Here is a 26,179-nt window from a genome sequence, read left to right on the forward strand (position 1 = left end):
CCGGGCGACACCAGAGGGAGGAGCCCGGACGTTGCTAAGGCCGTTGCTAGGCCCGGGCTCAGCGCGGGTTCCGCTGGCAAAGATAACGGGCGGGGAGAACCGCCGTGAGGGGTTAGAGGCAAAGTCCCGCCCCAGCTTTTTTTTTGTGTGTGTGGTGTCACCCTTTTCCGGAGAGAAGTGATAGAGAACCAGAACCCTGCTCCGTGAGGCCTGGCCTCACATCCCGCCAGCGTTGCGCTGAGCTCCCTCCTGAGACTGGCCGGGACCGCGGAAGGAGGACGCGGTTCTCGAAATATACTATCAAGGTGTAGTTGCAGTGTGTTGTGAAAAATGCTATTCCTACAGAACACTTTCCCATTTGCCAATCCCTAAAATATTTTAGTGAGAACTTTGTTCTATTACTTTTTAAAAAAATTTTAATGGCTGTGTCCAGAGAAGTAGTTCGTATGCTGTATAGTAATGAAAGCTGTTTGAAAAATTATGTCTGATAATGAGGTCTACTTTAAAACTACAAACTCACTCAGAGACGGGACTACTTTGTGCACTTTTCCAATCTGAAATTAAGCGTAGTATGCGGATAGATTATTAAACCATTTTTCCTTGCCCCACCCCAAAGAAAATCTGTAGGGAAGGAATGCATGTTGACAATTGTGAGATTTAAAAATACATTGGCTAGATCTTGAGCAATATATTTATTGAATACTATGAATTTAGCAATTGAGACAGAATATTGCCCTAGGCAGGGATCCTCAGTCTCCAGGATCTAATGCCTAATAATCTGAATTGGAGCTAATGTAATAATAGAAATAAAACACACAATAATGTAATGTGCTTAAATCATCCTGAACCCACCCCCACCCTCACCCCACCATCCCCCGTTCTTGGGAAAATTATTTTCCACCAAACTGGTCCCTGGTGCCAAAAATGTTGGACCTTAAGTATCAAGTTAAGCATGCATAGTAGAGAAAATACAATATGGCTAATAAATTATAGGAATTTTAAAAGAACTCGGAATGGAGTGGTCAGTGAAGAGCTCTTGGCTGGATTTGAGTAGAGCTCTGAAGAATGATTATGGTTTAGTATAGTGTTATTCAAAGGAATGGTGTGGGTCCCATTGGTGGGGGTCCCATTTGTAATCAAGGAAATCTAGTGACAACTACACTTTTAAAAAAATGAAATTGGCTAGTTTGGAAAAGCAGTGCATGGCATTTGGTAAGGTTGAGTATTACTTTGTGGAGTTTTAAATTATATATGTATGCATGTATATGTACACTAGGTCACTGTTTATAAAATGTATTTCTCATTTGGTGTTTCTTTTTTAAAATGTTTGAAAGCCACCGCTTTAAGAAAGGGAAAGAGGAGAATCAATAGCAAAGTCTTCAAGCCAATAAGTAATTTATCATTTTAAACTAATTTAATTCAAGTGCACAGATTAAAAAGCAAATGATTCTATTTCTTTATCAGAGTGAGTACTGGGTTACTATTACTATGTAATAAATTACTGCAAAATATGCTGTCTTAAAATAATCATTTTTTTATGTTAATGAGTCTTGTATTCAGTGGAGCGTAGAGGGACAAATTTTTTCTGATAATTCAGCTATGAAGACTGTGAATGCTAGCAGAGGTCCAATGTGTTGCCTTTTCATGTGGCCTGGGCTTCCCCCCACGGTATGGCAGCAGAGTAACCAGACTGCTTAGGCCTAGTGCTCCAAAACCAAGTGTTGCAGTGAACAAGGCAGAAACTACATGTTATTTTTCTAACCTAGTCCCCAAAAGAAACAGCATTATTTCTCTCACATTCTTTTGATTGTAAGTGAGTTTGAAGGCATGTCCAAATTTTAGGAGAGGGGACATAGATGCCACTTTTCAAAATACCATCAAGGAATTTGTGGCTGTTTTTCAAAAAACCAACACTGAATTTACTGCTGTCACCAAAACCCCCAAATTACAGTAGATTTTTATTTCTCACAAGAAATCCATTGTGGATGTTACTAGTCAGATAAAGTGTTAAACTCAAGAATGTGAGTTTCTTTTTATTTTTAGTGTTTCTGCTGTTTCCTGTGACTTGGGGTTCACAGCTTACCTGACAAGAGAAAAAGCACAGTGAATCACCTAAGAAGTTTTAGAGGTCGGCCCTAAAAAAGGCATATATCTTTGCCCACATTTCATTGACCAGTTTAATCTAAGGTCCCTTCTTTAACTGCAAGGGAGCCTGAGAAATGTAGAGAAACATACAGATATTGGTGAGTAATAACAGTTTGCCACATTCTAAATTTTTAGCCAAAAATCCTGTAGTCCCCAACCCCTCTGCTAGATTTCGTTTTTTCATTAGTTATCTATTTTATACATAATATCAATACTGTATGTATCAATACATACATACAGTATGTATCCCAGTCTCCCAATTTCCCCCAAACCCCTTTCCTCTTTGGTATCTATATGTTTGTTCTCTACATCTATGTCTGTATTTCTTCTTTGCAAATAGAATCACCATTACCATTTTTCTAGATTCCACATGTATTCATTAATATTTTCCCCATTCTAACTTACTTCACTCTGTATGACACTCTCTGGGTGCCTCTGCATTTCGACACATGACCCAATTTTGTTCCTTTTTATGGCTGACTAATATTCCATTGTGTATATGTACCACATCTTCTTTATACATTGCCCTGTTGATGGAAATTTAGGTTGCTTTCATGTCCTGGCTATTGTAAATAGTGCTGCAGTGGACATTGGAGTGCATGTGTCTTTTTGAATTATGGCTTTCTTTGAGTGTGTGCCCAATGGTAGAATTGCTGGATTATATACTAGTTCTATTTTTAGTTTTTTAAGTAACCTCCATACTTTTCTTAAAAGGAAAATTTTTTTCAAGTATTTTCAGTTCTGTTATTTATTTCATATATCAAAATATACTACAGTTTCTTGATTTTTTTTCACTCTCCAACATTATCTGTTAACTTTCTCCTTTAGAAGTCAATCATAAAGCTCTTTTATAACACCGCTCCCAAGTGTGAACATTCCTACTCTCCCCACACTCTTTTTATCCTCTCATCTCTCAATATAGTAGTCTCACAGTTTTTGTTTAAAGTAACATTTTTATATATTATTTGACCCTGAACCACATATGATCACATTAACTTTTAATACAACCTTTTATTTCTTTGCCTTAATAATTGCCATGTTCTGTCTACTTATTAATAATCTATCCTCAGAAACTCTGCCAAAGTAACAAAACATTACAATCAAACATATTGATTAATCTAGCTGATTTTGTTTTCCTTCCAGATGTTCTCTAGAGCATTTCCACCTCTAATTCATTCAGTATTGGTTGCTTTTACTAATTCAATACTGCTCTTCTGTGTTAGCTCCCTTGTTCCTTTTTCTTTGCATAATCCTTTGTTTTTCTGAAACATATTTTCTAGTTGTTTCCTGAGAAAAGATAAATGAGAGTATTGGAGACAGCATAATAACCACCCTCAATGCAGATCCTATTGATATGTTTTCCTGTGTGGCAGAAGGAACTTTGTACATGTGATTAAGTTAAGGATCCTGCAATGAGGAAATTACAGGATTATCTAAGTGGGTTCAGCATAATCATAAGTGTTCCTATAAAACGGATTACAAGAGGTCAGAAAGGGGAGAAGATGCTATACTACTGGCTTTGAGGTTGAAAGAAGGAGCTAAGGAGCAAAGCAGTGTAGGGGGCTCCTAGAAGCTGCAAAAGGCAAGGAAACAGATTCTCCCCTACAACCTCCAGAAGGAGTATAGTTCTGCATACCCATTTCAGGCCTCTGACCTCCAGATCTGGGAGATAAGTAAACCTGTATTGATTTAAACAGTTAAGTTTGCAGTAATTTGTTAGAGCAGCTATGTGAAACTAATATAGAGAAAAATGGTGATTTTTTTTTTAAACTGGCTTAAAAATCTGAAGCATGCCATGTATTTAATTGATAGGCTGTCTGTATTTATATTTGAATTTCTAGCTTGAAAGTCATTTTCTGGAAATAATCATCTAAATTCTTATCTTTTAACCTTTGATTCTTATCTTTAACACTTTTATTCTAGTTTCCAGAACATTGCTTCAGCTTCCTCCCCATAAACATTTTGTTGACTAATTAATTTATTTCATTATATTTGTACCTTTTATTTTTTCTTCATAAAACACTGTTTTTTGCTTTCAGGGATGCATTTTATCATCTGTGTCTAAGAATCTTAAAGACATTTTAAAAGTTTCCTTCTGTTCCCTGTATTACCTGTATCCTCTCAGATTTTATTTTCAGTTATCTTCTCTGATTTCTATTTTTTAATTTTTATCTTTTTTGATATTTTGCAGCTGTTCCTTAAATATATAGTAAGCCTTGGATTTCTGTTTGTATTGAAGAATGAAGAAGATTAAAATAGTGATATAAAGCTCAATGTGTCTTCATAAGAGGATCAGATTTTTCATTGGAAAATTTTCAAACATCTGTAGAATAAAAGGCACTAATGATGATATGAGCAGAAATCAATGAAAGTGAAAACACATGTGCACTAGAGGAAAGCAACAGGCCAAAATTGGTTCTTTGAACAGATTAATAAAATTGAAAAGCCTTAAACTGACCAAGTAAAAAGAGAAAACTCAAAATACAAATATCAGGAATGAAAGTGGTAATATCCTACAGGTGATAAAAATAATAAGAGGATATTAAGAACAAATATTTATATCAAGGTATTTGACATTTTTTGCTTTCCTTGAAAAATATAATTTACCAAAACTGATAAAAAAGGAAATAGACAATTCCAATGACTATATCAATTTCGAGAAATTACATCTATGTTAGCCTGCTCTGGCTGCTATAATAGAATACTACAGACTTGGTCACTTAACAGAAATTTATTCTCTCACAGTTGTGGAGGCCTCAAGTCCAAAACCAAGGTGCTGTCAGTGTTGGTTTCCGGTGAGACCTTTCTTTCTGGCTTCTGGATGGCGGCTTTCTCACTGTGTCCTCACATAACCTTTGTGCATGCGCGGAGAGAAAGACCCCTATGGTGTCTTACTCTTCTTAGAAGAATAGCACTCTTATTGAGCTAAGGCCCCACCCTTAAGACCTCATTAAATTTAATTTCCTCTCCAAAGGCTCCATCTCAAAATATAGTCACATTGAGGGTTAGGTCTTCAAGGTAGGCCCTAGGGGAAAACATAATGTCTGAAATGAAGACTTTACTGGATCACCTAACAGCATTTCTTATCCAAACTGACAAACAGAGGAAAAAAGTTAAGAAAAAAACTCAGCAATCTTAGTGATCTGTAGGACCATTTCAAGCTATCTACCATAGATGCAGTTGGAGACCCAGAAGGAAAGATGGGCAAAAGAAAAAAACATTTGAATAAAAATGATGGATAATTATCCAAATTGATAAAAACTATAAATGGACATGTTCAGAAATTCAGCTAATCCAGACAGAATTAAGAAAGGAAGGAGAGGAGGGAGAGTTGGGGGAAGAAGGAGGGAAGGACAAACAACCCCACTGACTGCTGAAAACCAGTGATAAGGAGAATATTTTAAAAGCAGCCAGAGGAAAAGACATATCACATATAGGACAACAAATATTACATGATTAGAAATATTCCCTTCCCCTTTGTTATTTGCAAGATTATGAGTAAAGTTGGTGTGGTTTCTTCCTTAAATCTTTGATAGAATTTACTTATGAAGCCATCTGAGTCTGGGGTTTTCTTTGTGAGATTTTCATTACAAATTCTATTTAATTGTCATAAGCTGTTTACCTTTTCTAGCCACCTAAGAGAAATTAAAATGTATCCACAGAATTGTATGCATTTATAATAGCAACTTTTTTTCCTATAATACCTCAAATCTTTAAACAAGGCAATGAGTACACACACATACACACACACTCACACACACACACAGGAATACTACTCAGCAATAATATTTGATGATCTTGGATATTCCTCAGAAATCTTATGTTAAGCAAAACAAACCAGATACAAAAGTGTATGCAATGCTATGATTCCACTTTTATGAAAGTCTAGATCAGGCAAAGTTAATCTACAGCTAACTATAGTTACATAAAGCAGATTAGTGTTGCCTAACACCAGTGGTGGGATATTTTTGCGTGAAGTTGTAGGAATCAACAATAAAGTAGCACAAGGACACATTATGGAAGTGATCTAAATATCAGTTTTCATTCCAACCCCAAAGAAGAGTTTGCCAAAGAATATTTAAACTATCATACAATTGTGCTCCTTTCGCATGCTAGCAAAGTTGTGCTCAAAAAAGGCTAGGCTTCAGCACTACATGAACCAAGAACTTCCAAATGTACAAGCTGGGTTTAGAAAAGGCAGAGGAACCAGAGATCAAATTGCCAACATTCGTTGGATCATGGTAAAAGCAGGGAATTCCAGAAAAACGTTTACTTCTGCTTCACTGACTATACAAAAGCCTTTGTGTGGATCACAGCAAACTATGAAAAATTCTTAAAGAGATGGGAATAATAAACAACCTTACCTGCCTCCTGAGAAACCTGTAGGCAGTTCAAGAAGCAACAGTTAGAACCATACATGGAACAGCTGACTGGTTCAAAACTGGGAAAGGAGTATGGCAAGACTGTAAATTGTCTTCCTAGTTATTTAACTGACATGCAAAGTACATCATGCAAAATGCCTGGCTGGATAAATCACAGGCTGGAATCAAGATTGCCAGCAGCAATATCAACAACCTCAGATATGAAGATGATACCACTCTAATGGCAAGAAGTAAAGAAGAACTAAAGTGCCTCTTGATGAGGGTGAAGGAGAGTGAAAAGGTTAGCTTGAAACTCAACATTCAAAAAAACTAAGATCATAGCATCTGGTCCCATGAATTCATGACAAATACAAAAGGAAAAAGTGGAAGCAAAGACAGATTTTATTTTCTTGGACTCCAAAATCACTGTGGATGGTGACTGCAGCCATGAAATTGAAAGACACCTGCTCCTAGGAAGGAAAGCTTTCACAAACCTAGACAGCATATTAAAAAACAGATAGATACATCACTTTGCAGACAAAGGTTCATATAGTCAAAGCTATGGTTTTTCCAGTAGTCATATATGGATATGAGAGCCTCAATGAAGGCTGAGCCCTGAAGAATTGATATTTGCCAATTGTGGTGCAGGAGAAAACTCTTGAGAGTCCCTTGCACAGCAAGGAGATCAAACCAGTCAATCCTAAAAGAAATCAACCCTGAATATTAACTGGAAGGACTAATGCTGAAGCTCCAATAATTTGGCCACCTGATGCAAAGAGCAACTCATTGGAAAAGACCCTGATGCTGGGAAAGATTGAAAGCAAAAGAAGAAGGGGGCAGCTGAGAATGAGATGGTTAGATAATGTTACCAGTTCAATGAACATGAATTTGAGCAAACTCCAGGAGACAGTGGAGGACAGAGGCTGGCATGCTGCAGTCCATTGGGTCGCAAGAGTCAGATACAACTTAGCCACTGAACAACAAAATATTACACAATTTTTTTTCTTTAGCCACAGACTTTATTATTTGAATATTTGCAACTATGACTCTATACACAAATTTTAATTTCTTACAAAACTCTACATTCCGTATTGCTAGGTCACTTCATTCTGCTTTATGCCACATTTCCATCAAAAGGCATTTCCCCAAATCACAATCTGCCTGATTGTGTGTTTGTTGTTTAGTTGCTAAGTTGTGTCTGACTCCGACTCCGTGGACTGTAGCCTGCCAGGCTACTCTGTCTATGGGATTTCCCAGGCAAGAATACTAGAGTGGGTTGCCATTTCCTTCTCCAGGGTACATTTTTTTAAAATGTTTATTTATCTAACCGTGCCAAGTCTTAGTTGTGGCCTGCAGTATCTTTTCTTTTAGTTGTGGCATGCAAAATCTTAGTTGTGGCATGTGGGATCTAGTCGCCTGAACCAGGACTGAACTCAAGACCCCTGCTTTGGGAGCTCAGGGTCTTACCACTGGAGCACCAGGAAAGTCCCTAAATGCTACACGTTTTAACTGTGATGAGGGTTACATGGGTGTATGCATTTGTCACTTAAAATGGTAATTTTTTTACATAGTCATTGTGTAGTAAGTAAATTATACCTCAATATAGGTGATTTAAGTCGAAAAATCATTTATATTTCTATTAACTATCAAGAAACCATAGAAAAGGACGTGTTTAAAATACATTTGTGGCTTAAACATTTAAAACATACCATAAAATAGGAGTATACAATGGGATAAATCTAATGAAAGATTGAAAGATTGAAAAATCAATCCATACACTTAAGAGGTGTGCAATTTACTGTATGTGTGTTTTACTTCAACAAAAATATTAACAAAAATAAGTTGCACATATGACTTGATAAAAACAAGCCATAAATGAAACTATTATGTTAATATTAGAAATGTTAAAGTAGGCATGATTAAAGATATTTTAAAGGAATTGTGGAGATAAAATGGGTATAGGAGACAATGAAGCAGAAGAAAGAGTTTAAGATAATTCAGGCTTTAAACCTGGATAATTGTGAAACCTCTATAATTAAAAATAAGAATAAGATTTCTCTACTAAGGACTTGTGTTTCAAGCAATGATCATGAATTGTGTTTTGAAAATACTAGGTTTAAAGTTAAAATACCTAAATGTAAAATATTTATGTTCAATATTCACTCTATGAATCTTTAGAGTAATGTGTCATTGTTCTGAATAAAAATCAGTTTAAACAATTACATAGAATCTAAAAATTCAGGCATTAAAGATTACCACAAATCTCATAGCTCTGAATCCTACTCCACACTGATGATATATTAGAGACAATATAAAAGTATTACAACTGATTTTGGAATTCCAGGGTAAATCACACATGAGTATGACGTATCCTTTTTATACCTGACTTTCCTCAAGTTGCTAGTAATTTGCTAAAGATATTTGTATCTGTGTTCTTGAGGGACATTTGGTTGATAATTTTCTTTTTTTTGGTAATCTTGTCAGATTCTGTTATCAAAGTTATACTGGCGTTATAAGAAAGTATTCCCTCCTCTATTTTTGAAAGTTGACTTATCATCTTCTTTCAGTTTTAGTGATTATAGTTTTAAGGATTTGCCCATTTCTTGTAGGTTGTTAAATTATTGACACAAGTTTTAAATTATATGCCCCTAAATCATTTAATCCTGGAGAAGGCAATGGCAGCCCACCCCAGTACTCTTGCCTGGCAAATCCCATGGACCGAGGAGCCTGGTAGGCTACAGTCCATTGGCTCGCTAAGAGTCGGACACGACTGAGCGATTTCACTTTCACTTTTCACTTTCATGCATTGGAGAAGGAAATGGCAACCCACTCCAGTGTTCTTGCCTGGAGAATCCCAGGGACAGCGGAGCCTGGTGGGCTGCCGTCTATGGGGTTGCACAGAGTCGCACACGACTGAAGCGACTTAGCAGCAAGTCATTTAATCAGTGTAGGTTCCCTAATGACATCCTTTTTATCCTTCCTGTATTGGTCATTTATTTTTTTCTCTCATTTTTTAATTCAACCTAAAGAGTCTTTTAAAAGACCAACTTTCAATTTGTTGAGTTCTCTATTTTCATATTTTTTATTTAGTCTTCCCGTATCTTTTAATTCCTTTTTCTACTTATTTTTAAATTCTTTTCATTTTTTTAGCTTTCTTAGCACTGTGTTTTCCTCTAAGCATAGGTTTAGGTGTATCCCACAAAGTTTGATACATTGTGTTTTCATTATCTTTCAGTTAGAAAATTTTCTAATTTTTCTTATTGCTTCCTCTTTGAGCTAGAAATGGATTATTTAATATTTAAGGATTCTCTAGTTGTCTTTTTGTTACTATTTTCTATTATAGTCAAAGAACATACCCTGAATGATTTCAATTATTTGGAATTTTTGGGTCTTATGGTACAGCATGAGTCCATCTTCCACGTTTTATTACTTAAAAAGACTGTGTATTCTACAGTTGTGGGATTTAGTTGTTCTATAAATATCAATTAGGTTAAGTTATTTGATAATGTTGTTCAAATCTTCTATCTCCTGACTGGTGTGTGTGTGTGTGTGTGTGTGTGTACTTGATTCATCAGTTACTCAAAGCAATATGCTAAAATCTCCAGCTATCACTGTGGTTTTGCCTGTTGTATGATCAGACCCCTCAAAACAGCAGTTCTCCTCCTCTTTGAATATCCCCTGCTCAACCAGTTCCTTCCCCAGCCAGTTATTATTCTAATCCTTGGACCAAAGTAACTTTACCTGCTAGTTTATCAAGGGGAAACATTTGCCGTCATTAGCCAGTGGGGCTGCAAAGGACCCGCCTCTGCTAATTTACCTAGTAACTGATGAGCCAATCTGAGGTTAATTGCCCCTATAAATGGTAGCCTCCTTTTCCTGGAACAGTGAAGATTACTGCCATGTCCAGACTGCCTTTTGGGTTGAGGTATAGCTCCAGGACTTTGGCCTTATAAGATTTCAAACTGTTGATGTTTCTGTCACCATTTACAGGTTCTTTCTTCCTGAGCAATTACAAGACTTGCAGGCCTGCAGGGTGTAGGTCAACGCCTGTATTTCCCTTTAGTTTTATAAACTTCTGCTACGTTTCTTTTGAAGCTCTTTTAGTAAATGCAGACGCATTTGTCATTGTATGACTTAAGGAACTAACCTTTTGTGAATGTGAAATAACCTAATTTATGTCTGGTAATTTTCCTTGTCTTAAAGTCTACTTTGTCTGATATTAATATAGACACCAGTTATGTTTAGTGTTTGCATAGTTCTAGAATTCTCATTTGTTTCTTTTTTGGAATTTTAATATCTCTTGAAATACTCCATGGCTTCATGCACTATAATCAAACCTATACTGTAAAGTCTTTAATGTATTTATAATACTTTTTAAGTCCTTGATGCTAATTACAATAACTGGATTCTTGGTGAATTGGTTTGTATTGACTGTATTTTCTTTTGATTATGGATCCCATTTTCCTTCTTTGTATGTCTTGAAATTGTTTTATTGTGTATTAGACATTCTGTGGAAAAAATTGTGGAGACAAATTTAATTTAATTTTAGTTTTGAGAGCATAAGCTTTTATCTCTCCTTAGCACTTCAAGTGAGAGGCTGATTTTTTAAAATCCTCCTAGATTTGAGTTGGGCTTTAGGATTGATTGTAGCTTTAATTAGATTAAGCTCACCTGTGACTAACTCAAGCTCCAACCTACCTCTTGAGAGCCACCTCTTATCACTTGTCAGTGTTGAGTTGGGACACTTGCGGAATGAAGTTTTAGATGATTTCAGTTCACCTTTGGACCCAACTCCGTCTGGGCTCCTGGAACCCAAGTACTATAAGCATGTGTTAGCTTGTCTAGGTTCTGTATCTTTCCAGCCCCTCCTCTACTGCTGCTTTCTTAACAAAATTCAGAAGCAAGGTGTGGGCACCTGGGAAGGGACTATTTGGTTGAGTCGTTTATATGTTTTCATTTGGGTATCTTTCAGACTCCAGTCTGTTCCCCAGCTCATGCAGACACTTGAAGCCCAGCTGATTTCTCTTCATCTCTTCAAATTTACTCCCCATGGCAGGCCAACTTTTCCCTCAGTTGCCACACAGAACTCACGGTCAGGTAAGGGAACTGCCACAGCTTTATACTTATAAAGGAGATGTTTCTTTCTGGATTTGGGGTCACCAGGGTTTCCCAGGAGGGCAGCTTCATGGGCTTGCAAGCTGTGCAGTTGCATGCATCTACTGATAAGAAGGACCCTGCTGCTGCTGCTACTAAGTTGCTTCAGTCGTGTCCGACTCTGTGCGACCCCATAGACAGAAGCCCACCAGGCTCCCCCGTCCCTGGGATTCTCCAGGCAAGAACACTGGAGTGGGTTGCCATTTCCTTCACCAATGCAGGAAAGTGAAAAGTGAAAGGGAAGTCACTCAGTCATGTCTGACTCTTAGCGACCCCATGGACTACAGCCCACCAGGCTCCTCCGCCCATGAGATTTTCCAGGCAAGAGTACTGGAGTGGGGTGCCGTTGCCTTCTCCAGAAGGACCCTACACTAGGCTTAATGATCTGATGTTGCCATTTTGAAATTCTTATTTTTTGAGCACAGGGACTCTAAATTGTCACACATTATATAGTCCTGCTTAGTGGCATCCACCACTTTTCACGAACCCCATAGAAAAGTAAGATTTTTATTTGGTCCAGGATTTTCTTGTTGTTACCATGGAATCATTAGCATTTTGTATCCTACATCCTACCAAGGTCATAAGCCTGTTTAATTTATGCCTCACCTCCTTTTAACTTTCCCCCTAGAGAACTCTGGAATTTTATATTGAAATTAACTGAAATTTTCCTATGCATATTTCATTTCTAATTTTTCTAATTCCCTTTAGTTGAAATGTGAGTATTTTTAGTGCTTTCTTCTAGAAGTGGTTTAACATCCATTACAAGGCAGGGAGAAAGGGTACCATTTAAATTGTTGTAATTATATTCCTTTGTATTCTGTGCATTTCAAAAACTAATTATGGCTTTCCTCTAGTAAAATTGCTATTCTCACTATCCCTAAAGATACTGTATCATGAACATTTTTTTTTGTCTTTCAGTATTGTGTGCACACCATCTCTTATTTTTTTCTTTTCTCAGTTTGACTAGGCCTAAAGCCACGTGTTTTTCATAAAATTTCTTGACAGCTCTACACATCTTTGCTTCTGTATACTTCTCTTTTATAATGACTGTCACATATGCTTTTTATTTTGTTATTGTATTATTCGTTATACATTTATTCATTATACATTTATTCTTCACATATTTTAAACAGTATTAAGACAATGAAATATTCTATTGAGCCTCAAATGTGCAGTCATTTTGTAAAGCATGGCCTTGTGATTTTGTAATCTTGGTCACTGTATCTATTGATGTGAAGTATGTTCCAGTAAATTAAACTGTAAGATTGTCTTTTCAGACATGTCATCTTCAGAGCATTAGGGTATTATATTAGGATATTCTGAAGTCCTGTTATTTTTGCCTTCTCATTGGTTTTTCATTCTTTAGAAATGGTTTTATTATTTTTAAAAATATCTCCATATTTCTTTGACATTAATCTACTCATTTATTCATTAATTTAAGAACATTGCCAGTTTATGTGCATAATTTACAACCGTTGGCCAGCCACTACATGAAATTTTGACTCTTCAGCAGTGGTTACACTACATTTTCTGTCCTCATAGAGAAACAAATCTGCTGTTGTTACCATAAAGGATCTTTGGGGGACCTAGGAAGACTTCCTAGAAAAGTGACTTTTAATTTGATGTTTGATATAAGAGTTAAATAGGTCAAGAATGAATTGAAGGGAGACAGTTTGGAACAGGGATCCTTCTAAGCAAGAGGAAGAATATGTACACAGTCTCCAAAACAAGGAATAGCAAAATGTTTGGATTAAAATTAATCTGTCTAGTGAAAGACTACATTTTCAGTTTACAAAGAAGCTAACAAAAATGGGATTATAACTTATTACATTGAAACATTCAAAGATTTATTTTCACCAGGTCACTTTTGTGCCTCTTAAAATATTTCATCAGCAAGAGGAGAATGTTATTATATATTATTGACTCTGAATTTATTGTAGACACCATCCAAGATAGCCCAAAATATCTTGGAACTCATGATGGAATTAGAAATGAGGACGTTGAGCAGGATTCATATGTAGCTTTTCTCTAGGAAAAGTGTATGAGAAGGAGGCCTTTTATAGAATTTGGTTCGCAGACTCAGAATTTAAACATTAATCTTTGTCCCTTTTCAAAGTACAAGAACTTTACAAAGAGAATAGTTTACAATATCTTACTTACAGCTCTGAAAATTATAACTGAAGTCCAGTATCATAATGTACTTAAATAAATTAAGTATAGCCATCCTATAAACAATCTGAATTTATGTTAATGAACAATATTGATTTTACTTCATTAGAAAATGCAAGAACCTCCAAAGAACATTGAAGAATTTTTAAAGCTTCAAAACTTGGTGAGTAGAATATCCTGTTTTATGGGGTCTTCACCACTGGTACACATATCAATCCTTTTCCTTTAGGAAAATACAGCAATTCTTTTTGATTGCCCGTAGAGTTACTTTGACAGTTTTAAAAGAAATTGTTGAGAGTTTGATTGGAATTACAATAGACTTTTGAAATTACTTTTAGAAACAGTCCTTTTAAAAAATACATTCTAAAATCACATAGTGTTAGAGCTATAAAGACTTTAAGTGCCAGCACTCATCTATCAACCTCCTTAAAATGTGATTTTTTTAAATTTCAAAATTACTGATTTTTTTTTTTCCTGGTTATAACTAAGATAGTCATTTTAGAAAGTTAAAGAGAAAAGCACTAAAAAAGATAAGCATCTTAATTTTATCCTTTATAGATTAACCAGATGTATCTCTGTATTTAGAGAAAACATAATCTAATCAAGCTGGTAGAATTTCAGGATACTTTATTCATAGTATAATTATATAGTATAATTCAATATCTTGAACAAGAGTTGTAATATCTCAAGTCTGACATAAAGGTGTATTTTCATAAACCTTCAGGCATGTTGTAAAATCTGTTCAAGTTCATTTCCATTTTAGCCTCTCCCCACTTTCCCCAAATTCACTTCCAATTTTAGCCTCTTGCCACTTTCCTAACTTCCCTAACAATTGGGATGACCCCTAACATAAGGACTATGTTTTCAAAAGTGGCTGTCATTCTAATTTGACAATGTTTGTCTCCAGGGAGTGTATCTTGTGATCATATCTTATTTTTCAAAGATCTTTGTAATTTTGACGCATAATATCCAGATTTTAAGGCTGGAAAACTTCCCCAGGTGGTTATGTGTTTTAAGACATATGTTTGTAGGATTTGTGAGAGAACACTGATGCATCTAGAATTCTCTTTTTCCAAAATGGCAGGGGGACCTAGATCCTGCTGGGGAAGTTTTTCAGCATTAAACTCTGGTTATTATTCAGGTACCTGTTACCATTACAGAGTATAGTGGATTTAGGAAGCTTTCAAAGGAAGAAAAATGGAAGTAGAATAGACCAAGGCAAAACTTAAAATTTCTTATCTGCCGACTCCAGATTTATTCCCATTTAAGCTAAATTCCCAGAATATCTTACCCACATTCTTCTTAAAAGAGTTTCATCCTATGAAAACTGCTACTCTTCCGGAAAGCATTCTCTTACTCACAAACCTTTAATTATGTCTGTTATCTTTCTTTGTTTTGGTATTCAACAACTCAATTAAAATATTATCTTGTATTTAGGTTTGCAAATATTAATGTTGTGATTCCCCTTTCCTTCCCTTTCCTTCTTCTCCTTCCCTTCGTGAACAATGTAGTCCTAAAGCCATTTGGGGGTCAGAACAAGGCAGCATCCACATTGGTAGGGGAAGGAAATGTGCTGTGGTCCCCCGGAGCAGGCTTTCGGAACCCTGCCACCATGGGGAAGGTATCCATATGACCCCACAGGTGTCGGAATCCAGCGGGGTGAGGATGGTATTCACGTGTGACCAGGGTGGGGAGGTGATTCCGGGAAGTGCAGAGACAAACTGTGGCCTGGATTGAAAAGTCAGAGCCTAAGCAGAATGAGAAGGGCATCCATATACTGAAGAGACTAGCGGTGGATAGGAGAGATTGGTTACCTGAGACGATTGATCCAATCAGTACATATATTTAAGATAATGTCAGTTAGATTTTTCACTCTTGGAGATGGTAATTATGATATGGAAAAAGAGAAAACTAGAATGTTTGGAACTGGAATTAAATTTATCAATATGAACTCATGGCTTTAATTACATAGAGGTCAAGACTGAGGAACTGTTGTAGACCAAAGGGGATTAAAAACATATGATGCTTAACTGCAATGTGTGATACTGAACTAGATCCTTGTACCATAAAGAGCATTATTGATTTAGTTGATGAACTCAAGTAATCTCAGAGAATTATATAGGAATGATGTAACAATGCCAGTTTCCATATTCTGATAGTTATAGTTGGTTATATAGGGGAATGTTTTTGTTCTTTGGAAATAAATACTCAACTATTCAAGGATGATGGGGGCATCAGTCAAGTAAGCAACTTACTTTCAAATGATTCAGGAAGAAAGGTTTTTGTAAAGCATTTGAAACTTCTAAAGTTTATGGTTTTTTACAAATTAAAAAATATACATTTAATAAAAATCATGCTGTAGAATAAAACTTCAATTTTAGTTCATTGATTTTTGAACTCTTTAAATTCATTCAAAAAATGGTTTAAGTTGTATTGTCTCACATTTTCTGCAGGATCATTGGCCAAAGGAAATCCATTTATGGGATAGTGATAAATTGTTATACACTATGAAGAAAATAAAAGAAGATAGTTCATTTACTTCCATTTATACACATCTGTGGGGAAATGTCCTGCGAGTAGATGATGCAGCTATGGCCATGGAGTCAAGATTAGCAGAATGTTCAATTCTTTTGAAAAACCATGCTTCTGAAATATTCGAGTGGAACAGAATAATTTCCAGGACAAGTAAATCTATTTTTTATATACATAAACTAATTGTCAGTTGTATGTGTGTCTGTTGTGTTTGTGTCTGTCTGTGTGTGTATTCTCATAAAGAATGAAATCCTAAGGTAAAAATATCTAAAAACATAAATTTATTTTATTTTAAAACCTCTTCATTTCTAAATGGTCCAGTATGGCTTTTTAGTTGAACATGACCATTTGGATTCAAAGAAAGTGTTGCTGGGACAAAACCTAAAACAGTTCTAAACTTTGAGCTGGAGCAGAGATAACTGAATATCAGGGAAACAGAGTTGCATTAACAAATATTGGTACCAGAGAAAAGCAAGTCAGCAAGAATCAAGATATAAAAACAGTTAAACCTATAACCAAAATAAAAGGAGTGAGACTTCACCTATATAAGCTAAGTTAGTTTGTGAGAAATACTTAGCATTCACGGTTGGATAACTGCAGACTGAGTGAAAAGCTTATCTGTAAGTAATGATAATTTTTACTGCTTTTCAGTATTTATATAGCCTTTACCTAGTTGTATTTTTAACACTTTGAGAATACTTTTAGATACTAATGGTGATTCTTATTCTATGGGCAAACTTGTCATATATGTCTTAAGAATGATATTGGTTGTACTTACATTTTCTGTGTACTAAATAGATGTAATTAGCTACTTAATATCATTTTCAGGCCTTGAGTTTTCGAAATCTGAGTGTGTCTAAGTACAATGTTACTAAATTCTCTATTGTGAGAATTTTCTTATGGAATTTTTAATTATTTAAAAAAAATTTAATTATACAAGCTACATATATATAGCTGTGTCTATATAAACATACAGAGAGAGAGAAAGCACCTGTGCATAATTTTAAAAAACAACTTTTTATGTACTCATTGTCCTCAATATGTAAGTATCAGAGCTTAGGCTCAAGTCTAGATTATCTGACTTCAGAGCCCCCATAGTCTTTCACTGGGCCATGCTGCAGGGTCCTGTACCGTATTGTGTTTAAGGTGACCATGAAACAACCAGATGTAAGTGGCTGAGCTGTTTGAAAAACTTGGGGTTGTTCAGTAAGAAGGGATTAAGGTAAAATTGTAGATATAGGAGCAAGTACTAAAGACAGACTAGTTTGAAGGTGACGTTTCTAAATAGCAAAAGGAAAAGGAAAAGATGTAATTTAACTCAGACTAGCATTATGTATCTAGCATTATGCTTATCAAAATATTTACTTGGAGTTTGGGACCCCAGAGCTGATGCTCTGTGACAACCAGGAGGGATGGGGTGAGGTGGGAGGGGGGACCAGGAGTAAGGGGACACATATGTGCCTATGGCTGATTCATGTTGATAAATGGCAAAAACCGTCACAATATTGTAATTATCCTTCAATTAAATAAATTTTAAAAATTTTAAAACTGGTTGATATCATTGGATAGTTTTATATATAATTTTCTTAATATATATAATTATATATAATCTGCTTTTCAATTTTAAAGGATATTTGTGTATTTACATGTGTAAACTCTCATTTTTTAAAGTTTCTCATGGAAAACTGAAACAATACAAGGCATTTCTGAAGAAGTACCATAAGGAAAAGAAGATAATGGTATGGTATTTGTTTTCATCTTGTTTGAAAAACTATTTCACAGAAAATGTCACTATAATTTCATAAATAAGCATTGATAACATTAAAAATTTCCTTTTAGTCTTTTATCATCTATCTATCCCTGTATTTTTAAAATAGCTGGGCTCATAGTCTTCTTTATACACTCAGTATGACTTTTGGTGTTCTCACATCACTGCAATTTGTTTGAAGACTTATTTTATCCTCTGGTTATTTAAAACTTTATAATGTCTTATACTTAGGGGTATATGTCCCAAATGTCTTTTTCCTTTAGGAAAAAATAACAGTTTTTATTGCCTATAGAATTACTTTGTTAACTTTTTTAAAAGAATCTCTGAGATTTTGATTAGAATTATAATAGCTTTCTTTGAGAAACTTCATCTTTTTCAAAAATACATTCTAAAATTAAAGCTAGAAAAACTTGAAATGCGGCCATTCATCCATTCACCTCCTCAAATGTTTTTTGAATTTCAAATTACTTGGTATGTTATTTTTCCTGATTATGACTAAGGTAGTCATTATAGAAAATTAAGCCTTAAGCACTAAACAGGATAAGCATTCTTATTTTATCATTTATAGATAAATAACATATCTCACTATTGTCATTTTCATTTGTCTTTTTATTTAAAAACATTTAAAATTCAAATTAAACTAACTTTTAAACATATTCAATGTTTTATGGAATTTTTACCATTGCCAAATGTCAAAGGGTTTCTACATCATTTAAAAAATAAACTAATGTAATAGCCCTCTTGCTGGATGTTTGGTTAAATTTCATTATTATTTACAAAGCTGCTAGGAATATATTTAGAGCTAAAATTTGTGATTATGCATGATTATTTCATGATAAATTTCAGAAGTGAAACTATTAATACATGGGGAAAATGTGAAAATCTAAGTGTTTTGATACATGTTGCCAAATTGTTTTCTAGAAAGGAGGTACAGTTCAGTTCAGTCACTCAGTAGTGTCTGACTCTTTGTGACTCCATGAACTGCAGCACACCAGGCTTCCCTGTCCATCACCAACTCCCAGAGTTTACTCAAACTCATGTCCATTGAGTCGGTGATGCCATCCAACCATCTCATCCTCTGTCGTCCCCTTCTCCTCCAGCCTTAAATCTTGCCCAGCATCAGGGTCTTTTCAAATGACTCAGTTCTTTGCATCAGGTGACTGAAGTACTGGAGTTTCACCTTTAGCATCAGTCCTTCCAATGAATATTCAGGACTGATCTCCTTTAGGATGGACTGGTTGACTCTCCTTGCAGTCCAAGGGACTCTCAAGAGTCTTCTCCAACACCACAATTCAAAAGCATCAATTCTTCAGCACTTAGCTTTCTTTATAGTCCAACTCTCACATCCATACATGACTACTGGAAAATCCATAGCTTTGACTAGACTGACCTTTGTTGGCCACGTAATGTCTCTGCTTTTTAATAAGCTGCCTAGGTTAGTCATAACTTTTCTTCTAATGAGCAAGCATCTTGTAATTTCATGGCAGCAGTCACCATCTGCAGTGATTTTGGAGCCCCCCAAAATAAAGCCTGTCACTATTTCCACTGTTTCCCCATCTATTCACCATGAAGTGATGGGACCGAATGCCATGATCTTAGTTTTCTGAGTGTTGAGTTTTAAGCCAATATAACTAGATACGTTAGTCATTGTAAATTTTGTATTTTCAAAAGGATTTCAAAAATTCTAATGAATTTTATCAAATGTTTTTCAGGATCTCTTAAAATGACCTTTTAAATGAATTGCAGTAGCAAAACTTTTAATGATAATTTTGTTAAATATATCTTATTGGATTTCATCAGGATTTTAAAATGTATTATTTATATTTTTGTGGTATATTTTTCAGATTGTGTTATAAGAACTAGTTTTGTGTTACTATTACTCTGCTCTTTGAAAACTTCCAGTGTTTCTTTGTTTTCTGGAGACTAAAACCAGGACTTCAAGATTAATATCTTTTAAAATCCCAATTTATTGACCAATTATGTCTGTAGCTCTCAAGCATACAGCTTTATTTCTTATAACTGATCTCACTTTCCTTCTCTTTTTTATCCATTTACCAATACTTTAAATGGCAATAACGTGATCCTCTTTCATATGGCAGTATATCATCATCCTTTCTAATTGGTTTCCTATGTCATCTCTTAAACGATATATGTATGTGTGTAATGTGTATAAATTTGCCTGCAAGGTAGTTAATAAACAATATATTAGCATGTCTAGAACACCCAAACTAATCTAAACAGAAGGGTTCCTGTTCTCTGTGTAAAGTGGTGTCATGGGCATGAAGATGTGCCACCCAGATTCCCCTTCAAGGAAGGACCTGTTGCCCCAGCTGCTAAAAGCGTTGTTAGTGGACATCCTTCAGCTGTCAGCTCCTTCAGGGATTCCTCTCACAGACAGATCCTCCTCTCCCAAGGAAACTATCATCTAGGAGTCACTCACTCACACTACCGCCCAGGACTCACACTCACAAGTTGGAAACGGAAAGACCTGACTGTTTCAACCCAGTTCAGAACAACTGCTATGGATCCTTTCAGTTTTAGAGCTCTGTTCAGGGTCAGGGCTGAGGGACTCGCCTCATAGCTGACTTTTCCGTCTTCCGTCTCCTCTTGCCTTCCGTAGATAATCAATCCCCATAAACATTCTGAACACTAAATTGGTTTTCCACCTCACAGTCTGTTTCCCAGAAAAATCAAACTGCAATAAGTAGTTGGTATGTATTTCTGTTATAGCTCTTATGTCTTTGTGTTTTGTATATGTAGCTGACTCCCTTCTTACCCCCAGACTAACTTGAGGGCAAGGAATATTTTTGTATTCTCAGCATCTTATATAGCAACAGCATTCTCTGTCTCAGTAAGACACATACACACACACACACACACATACTTAGTAGAGTTACAAAGTCTAAAAATTCTTAAATTTAGAATTTTAAAGATTTTATTTTAAATTTTTTCCAGCTTTCAGATGAAATGGAAACAAAGAAGGATATAGAGGTATTTAAAATTTCTGTTTTATGAGATTATATATCAAAAATATTATGTGGAACTAAAAGAATGTTTAAAGTAATACAGCAATAAATATAGATAATGGCCCCAGAAGAGAGAGTTGGAAAAAATACAGAAGCTCTTTTTCTGACTCATCAATTTCTTTATGTGTAGCCCGTCTAAAATTTGTTGTAATTTAAGTTAAAATTAGTTCTGAAATAATTGCTTTTACTTTTAAATTTTTGACATATGAATATGCCAGGGCTCTTAATATCATCAGTTTAGTTCAGTTCAGTTCAGTCGCTCAGTCGTGTCCGACTCTTTGCGACCCCATGAATCGCAGCACGCCAGGCCTCCCTGTCCATTACCAACTCCCGGAGTTCACCCAGACTCACGTCCATCAAGTCAGTGATGCCATCCAGCCATCTCATCCTCTGTCGTCCCCTTCTCCTCCTGCCCCCAATCCCTCCCAGCATTAGAGTCTTTTCCAATGAGTCAACTCTTCGCATGAGGTGGCCAAAGTACTGGAGTTTCAGCTTTAGCATCATTCCTTCCAAAGAAATCCCAGGGCTGATCTCCTTCAGAATGGACTGTTGGATATTTGAAGATTTTTCTTAGGTGGGATAAAATATATTTACTTATTTTTAGTAAAAGTTTGTAATATAATTGCTAGTGAATGCTAGTAGAATTTTTACCTGTCTTCTGTAGTTATATGAAAAGAATTAAGTAATTCCTGTTCTGTGATTTTTCTTCTTTCTAGGGTTGTGACTTCCCAGGATTTAGAACAAATGAGCTTACTCAGCTACCTAGACATCTGAATGCTGAACGAATTTATCTTTTTATTTTAAAGGCCCATAACTTTGATGTATGTAATATTATTTTATTTCTATTATATGATACATTTGGAGGATATGATTTCATGAATTAGGCCTTTATTTAAAGCTATGACAGATTAGGTATTAAGCAAGATTCAATTCTTTCTGGCATTAAGTCTAGCAGGAAAGACCAGTGATATTTTTAACACCTTGATAACCAAAAGAGAATATATTTGATTCTGTGTTACTGCCTCAGGAGTCTGAGGTTGCTAGTGTGCATTGATTTGGCACATGACTATAACAGGTGTTTCCCCCTCTCCCCGCTCTATCAGCTCAGGATATGTTAGCCTGCTCATTTTGATGTCAGGATAATTTAGGAGAACCCTTCCCCACAGCCCCACCTTTTGAACCTTCAAGTTTCTGAGGAATTTTTAAGAAACATCTCTACAGAAATATCAATAGCCAGTTTATTGAAAAACTGCACACAGGAAGGTAAATAGATCAGTGGCCATTGAATGCCAGGTATAGGATGAGGTTTGAGTGGTTTTTGGTATTGATTTCCCTCTCATTTAAATATTAAGTGATCAACTAAAAAGGTTTCTGTTTACTGGGGACTTGGACAACGCTCCTTGTACCTCCAGGCAGACTCTGAGATGGACTTGGCTCTTAGTAGACCCTCTGCTGGGAGCTTCCCAGGCAGTGCTTGTGGTAAAGAACCCACCTGCCAATGCAGGAGAGGTGAGAGACTTGGGGTTCAATTCCTGGGTTGTGAAGATCCCCTAAAGGTGGGCATGGCAACCTACTCCAGTATTTTTGCCTGGAGAATCCTATGGATAGAGGAGCCTGGCCAGCTATAATCCATGGGGTCACAAAGAGTTGGACATAACTGAAGCGACTTACCATGCATGCACACAGACCCTCTTCCTGCCTTCCTGTGGCTCTTTATTTCTCAACACAAAATCAATCTTCTCTCCTACTATAGTCCCCTATAGATGATCAGAAGGAGCACAGTCAACCATTAAACTTGGATAAATCAGTGTCAGCCATTATTCTCTGCCCATTCCTCACTCTTCAAGATGAAGAGTGTTTTTTAGTGTTTCATCCTCAAGAAAAAATATTCCAAGAAATAATCTGATTAACCTGATTTGGGCCTTCTGTTTGCCCCTCCATTAGGGAACCACAGAACTCCATTGAAAACTCCACCTAAAATGATTTAGTAATTACACCTTTTCTTATTTTCTATACTAATACAGATGCTTCTCAGTTCTCTTTTATATTTTATGGGATATTGATGAGAGGGAAGACTTAGTTTGCCCTCATGATACAATCACCTGATTTCATTTTTTAAGAGAAAAACTATAGGTGGTATGATTATGCCTGGATCATGAGCAAGTTTGTTACATTGTCTGACTATTTTCCAAAGTTTCCTCAGGGAAAAGGTTTTATTATAAAGAAATTAACATAAATTATTGTTAAAATAATCTTAGGAATGTTCTAGACATTCTATAATCTTTAATTTTAGCATTTTGTATTCTAAAATGAGACTATATTTTAACCATGGATGCATGTACATCTAACATAGATCACAAGTCGGTCACATAAACAAGACATAGAAGTACAGCTGTGAGGAGTATTTTATATACTTGGAGGATGCCAGCATTTTTGAAAGAAGTGGGAAAGGGAGGAGTGTATGCAGATAGGGGTTTGGGGTAAGAAGTACACAGGATATGACAAGCAGCTAGGTTTAGGATATTTTGAGTTTATGTACCAACAGTGTGTCCCTGGTGGTAAAGAATCCACCTGCCAATGTAGGAGATGCGGGTACGATCCCTGATTGGGAAGATCCCTGGAGTAGGAAGTGGCAATCCACTCCAATATTCTTGCCTGGAGAATGCCAAGGACAGAGAAGCCTGGCAGGCTAGAGTCCATGGGGTCACAGAGAGCCGGACATGACTTAGCAATTATCAATAACAACAAACAATGGTTATCTAAACATAAATAACCAGTGTTCTATTTGTTAATACACCTACCTGATTTGAAAAAAGAATTTTAATGGGCCTTTTGTCATCGTTTAATTGCTGTGACCTCGACTCTTTGCAACCCTATGGACTGCAGCATGCCAAGCTTCCCTGTCCTGCACCGTCTCCCGGAGTTTGCTCAAATTCATGTCCTTCGAGTTGATGATGCTACCTAACCATCTCATCCTCTGACACTCCATTCTCCTTTTGCCTTCAATCTTTGCCAACATAAGTCTTTTCCAGTGAATTGGCTCTTTGCATGAGGTGGCCAAAGTGTTCAGCAACAGTCCCTCTAATGAACATTCAGAGTTGATTTCCTTTAGGATTGACTAGTTTGATCTCCTTGTTGTCCAAAGGACCCTCAAGAATATTTTCCATCTCCACGATTTGAAAGCATCAGTTCTTTAGCACTCAGCCTTCTTTATAGTCCAGATCACACACACACATCTGTGTGTGACTACTGGAAAAACCATAGCTTTGACTATATATGGACCTTTGTAAGCAAAGTTATGTCTTTGCTTTTTAATACTCTTATGTTTGTCATAGCTTTTCTTCCAAAGAGCAAGTGTCTTTTAATTTCATGGCTGCATTCACTGTCTGAAGTGATTTTTGGACCCCAAGAAAATCTGTCACTGCTTCCACTTTTTCCCCTTCTATTTGTCATGAAGTGATGGGACTGGATCCCATGATCTTATTTTTTTGAATGTTGACTTTTAAACCAGCTTTTCCACTCTCCTCTTTCACCCCATCAAGAGGTTCTTTAGTTCCTCTTTACTTTCTGCCATTAGGGCGGTACCATCTGTATATCTGAGGTTCTTGATATATCTCCTGGCAGTCTTGATTCCAGCTTGTGATTCATCCAGCCTGGCATTTTGCAAGATATACCTGCATATAAGTTAAATAGGGTGACAATATACAGCCTTGTTCTCCTTTCCCAAGTTTGAACCTGTGAGTTGTTCTATATGTGGGTCTAACTGTTGCTTCTTGAGTTGCATACAGGTTTTTCAGGAGACAGGTAAGATGGTCTGGTATTCCCCTCTTTAAGAATTTTCCATAGTTTTTTTTTTTTTTTAACTTTACAATATTGTATTGGTTTCGCCATATATCGAAATGAATCCACCACAGGTATACATGTGTTCCCCATCCTGAACCCTCCTCCCTCCTCCCTCCCCATACCATCCCTCTGGGTCATCCCAGTGCACCAGCCCCAAGCATCCAGTATCATGCATCGAACCTGGACTGGCGACTCGTTTCATATATGATATTATACATATTTCAATGCCATTCTCCCAAATCATCCCACCCTCTCCCTCTCCCACAGAGTCCAAAAGACTGTCCTATGCATCAGTGTCTCTTTTGCTGTCTCGTATACAGAGTTATTGTTACCATCTTTCTAAATTCCATATATATGCATTAGTATACTGTATTGGTGTTTTTCTTTCTGGCTTACTTCACTCTGTATAATAGGCTCCAGTTCCACACAGTCAAAGGTTCTGAGAGAACACGGTCCCCTAGAGGAGGTAATGAGAAACCCCACCAGTATTCTTGCTGTGAGAACCCTGTGAACTATGAGAAGGTAGTTGGCCTGCTACACATGTGCAGTGCAATGGCATTCAAATAGATGATGAAATTAAGGTGAAGAAAAAATAGGTGTAGGAAAATCAGAAGGAATGTTATTTCATAGAAATGCTTATTGTAACTTCCCAAGAGTGAACTTTATGAATCTAAAGCTTGGAAAGAGAGTGTTAAAAGGTTACTGTTACATGCTTGAAGGCAAGGCAATCCATGAAATTGACTGGATTCACGTTACCCTGTCCAAATAACATTCTTGCACATACAGTCGTAGATTAAGTTTCTTGATAAAGTGTAAATTATACCCTGTACCATCCAGAACAGAACCTTGACTACAGATGATGCTCAGTAAAAATTTTATTGAATTGGGTGAAAAGAGGCCTATATTATGAGAAAGCTGAGCCACAAACATACAGATATACACAAAATGTCTTAGAGGACATTAGAAGTAGTTTTATCCAACCTATTAAAAGAATCAGTAATAGGAGAAAAAGTTCCAAGTCAGATAATGTATAGGCTTCAAGGTATGTTTACATTTACATGAATCAAAGTGTCACAAAAGGTAAAGGTTAATGGAAGAAAGTACCATTTAACTTTTTAAGCTGGGTTTGGAATTTTTTCGCTGATTTCTAGTTTTTGTTGTTTTGACTAAATACTGATAAT

General features: G+C 36.2%; 1 protein-coding gene across 3 annotated transcripts in view; it reads left to right on the forward strand.

Annotated features, from left to right (window-relative positions):
- The first annotated feature begins 31 nt into the window (after positions 1–31).
- Positions 32–26,179, forward strand: part of FAM227B (family with sequence similarity 227 member B) — a 212,363-nt gene continuing 186,215 nt past the window's right edge. Inside the window, exons 1-7 of one of the 3 annotated variants that reach the window (XM_059890867.1) lie at positions 32–305; positions 11,479–11,603; positions 13,939–13,992; positions 16,283–16,514; positions 18,033–18,100; positions 21,085–21,120; positions 21,872–21,976. In XM_059890867.1, the coding sequence (XP_059746850.1) occupies positions 11,556–11,603; positions 13,939–13,992; positions 16,283–16,514; positions 18,033–18,100; positions 21,085–21,120; positions 21,872–21,976 (543 nt within the window). In that variant the 5' untranslated portion in view covers positions 32–305; positions 11,479–11,555. Of the gene's footprint in view, positions 308–4,364; positions 4,712–11,478; positions 11,604–13,938; positions 13,993–16,282; positions 16,515–18,032; positions 18,101–21,084; positions 21,121–21,871; positions 21,977–26,179 lie in introns of those variants that run through there. The other 2 variants (XM_024998054.2, XM_059890866.1) reach the window with 2 other exon arrangements.

This window comes from Bos taurus, chromosome 10, assembly GCF_002263795.3.
Source record: "Bos taurus isolate L1 Dominette 01449 registration number 42190680 breed Hereford chromosome 10, ARS-UCD2.0, whole genome shotgun sequence".
Lineage (NCBI taxonomy): Eukaryota > Metazoa > Chordata > Mammalia > Artiodactyla > Bovidae > Bos > Bos taurus.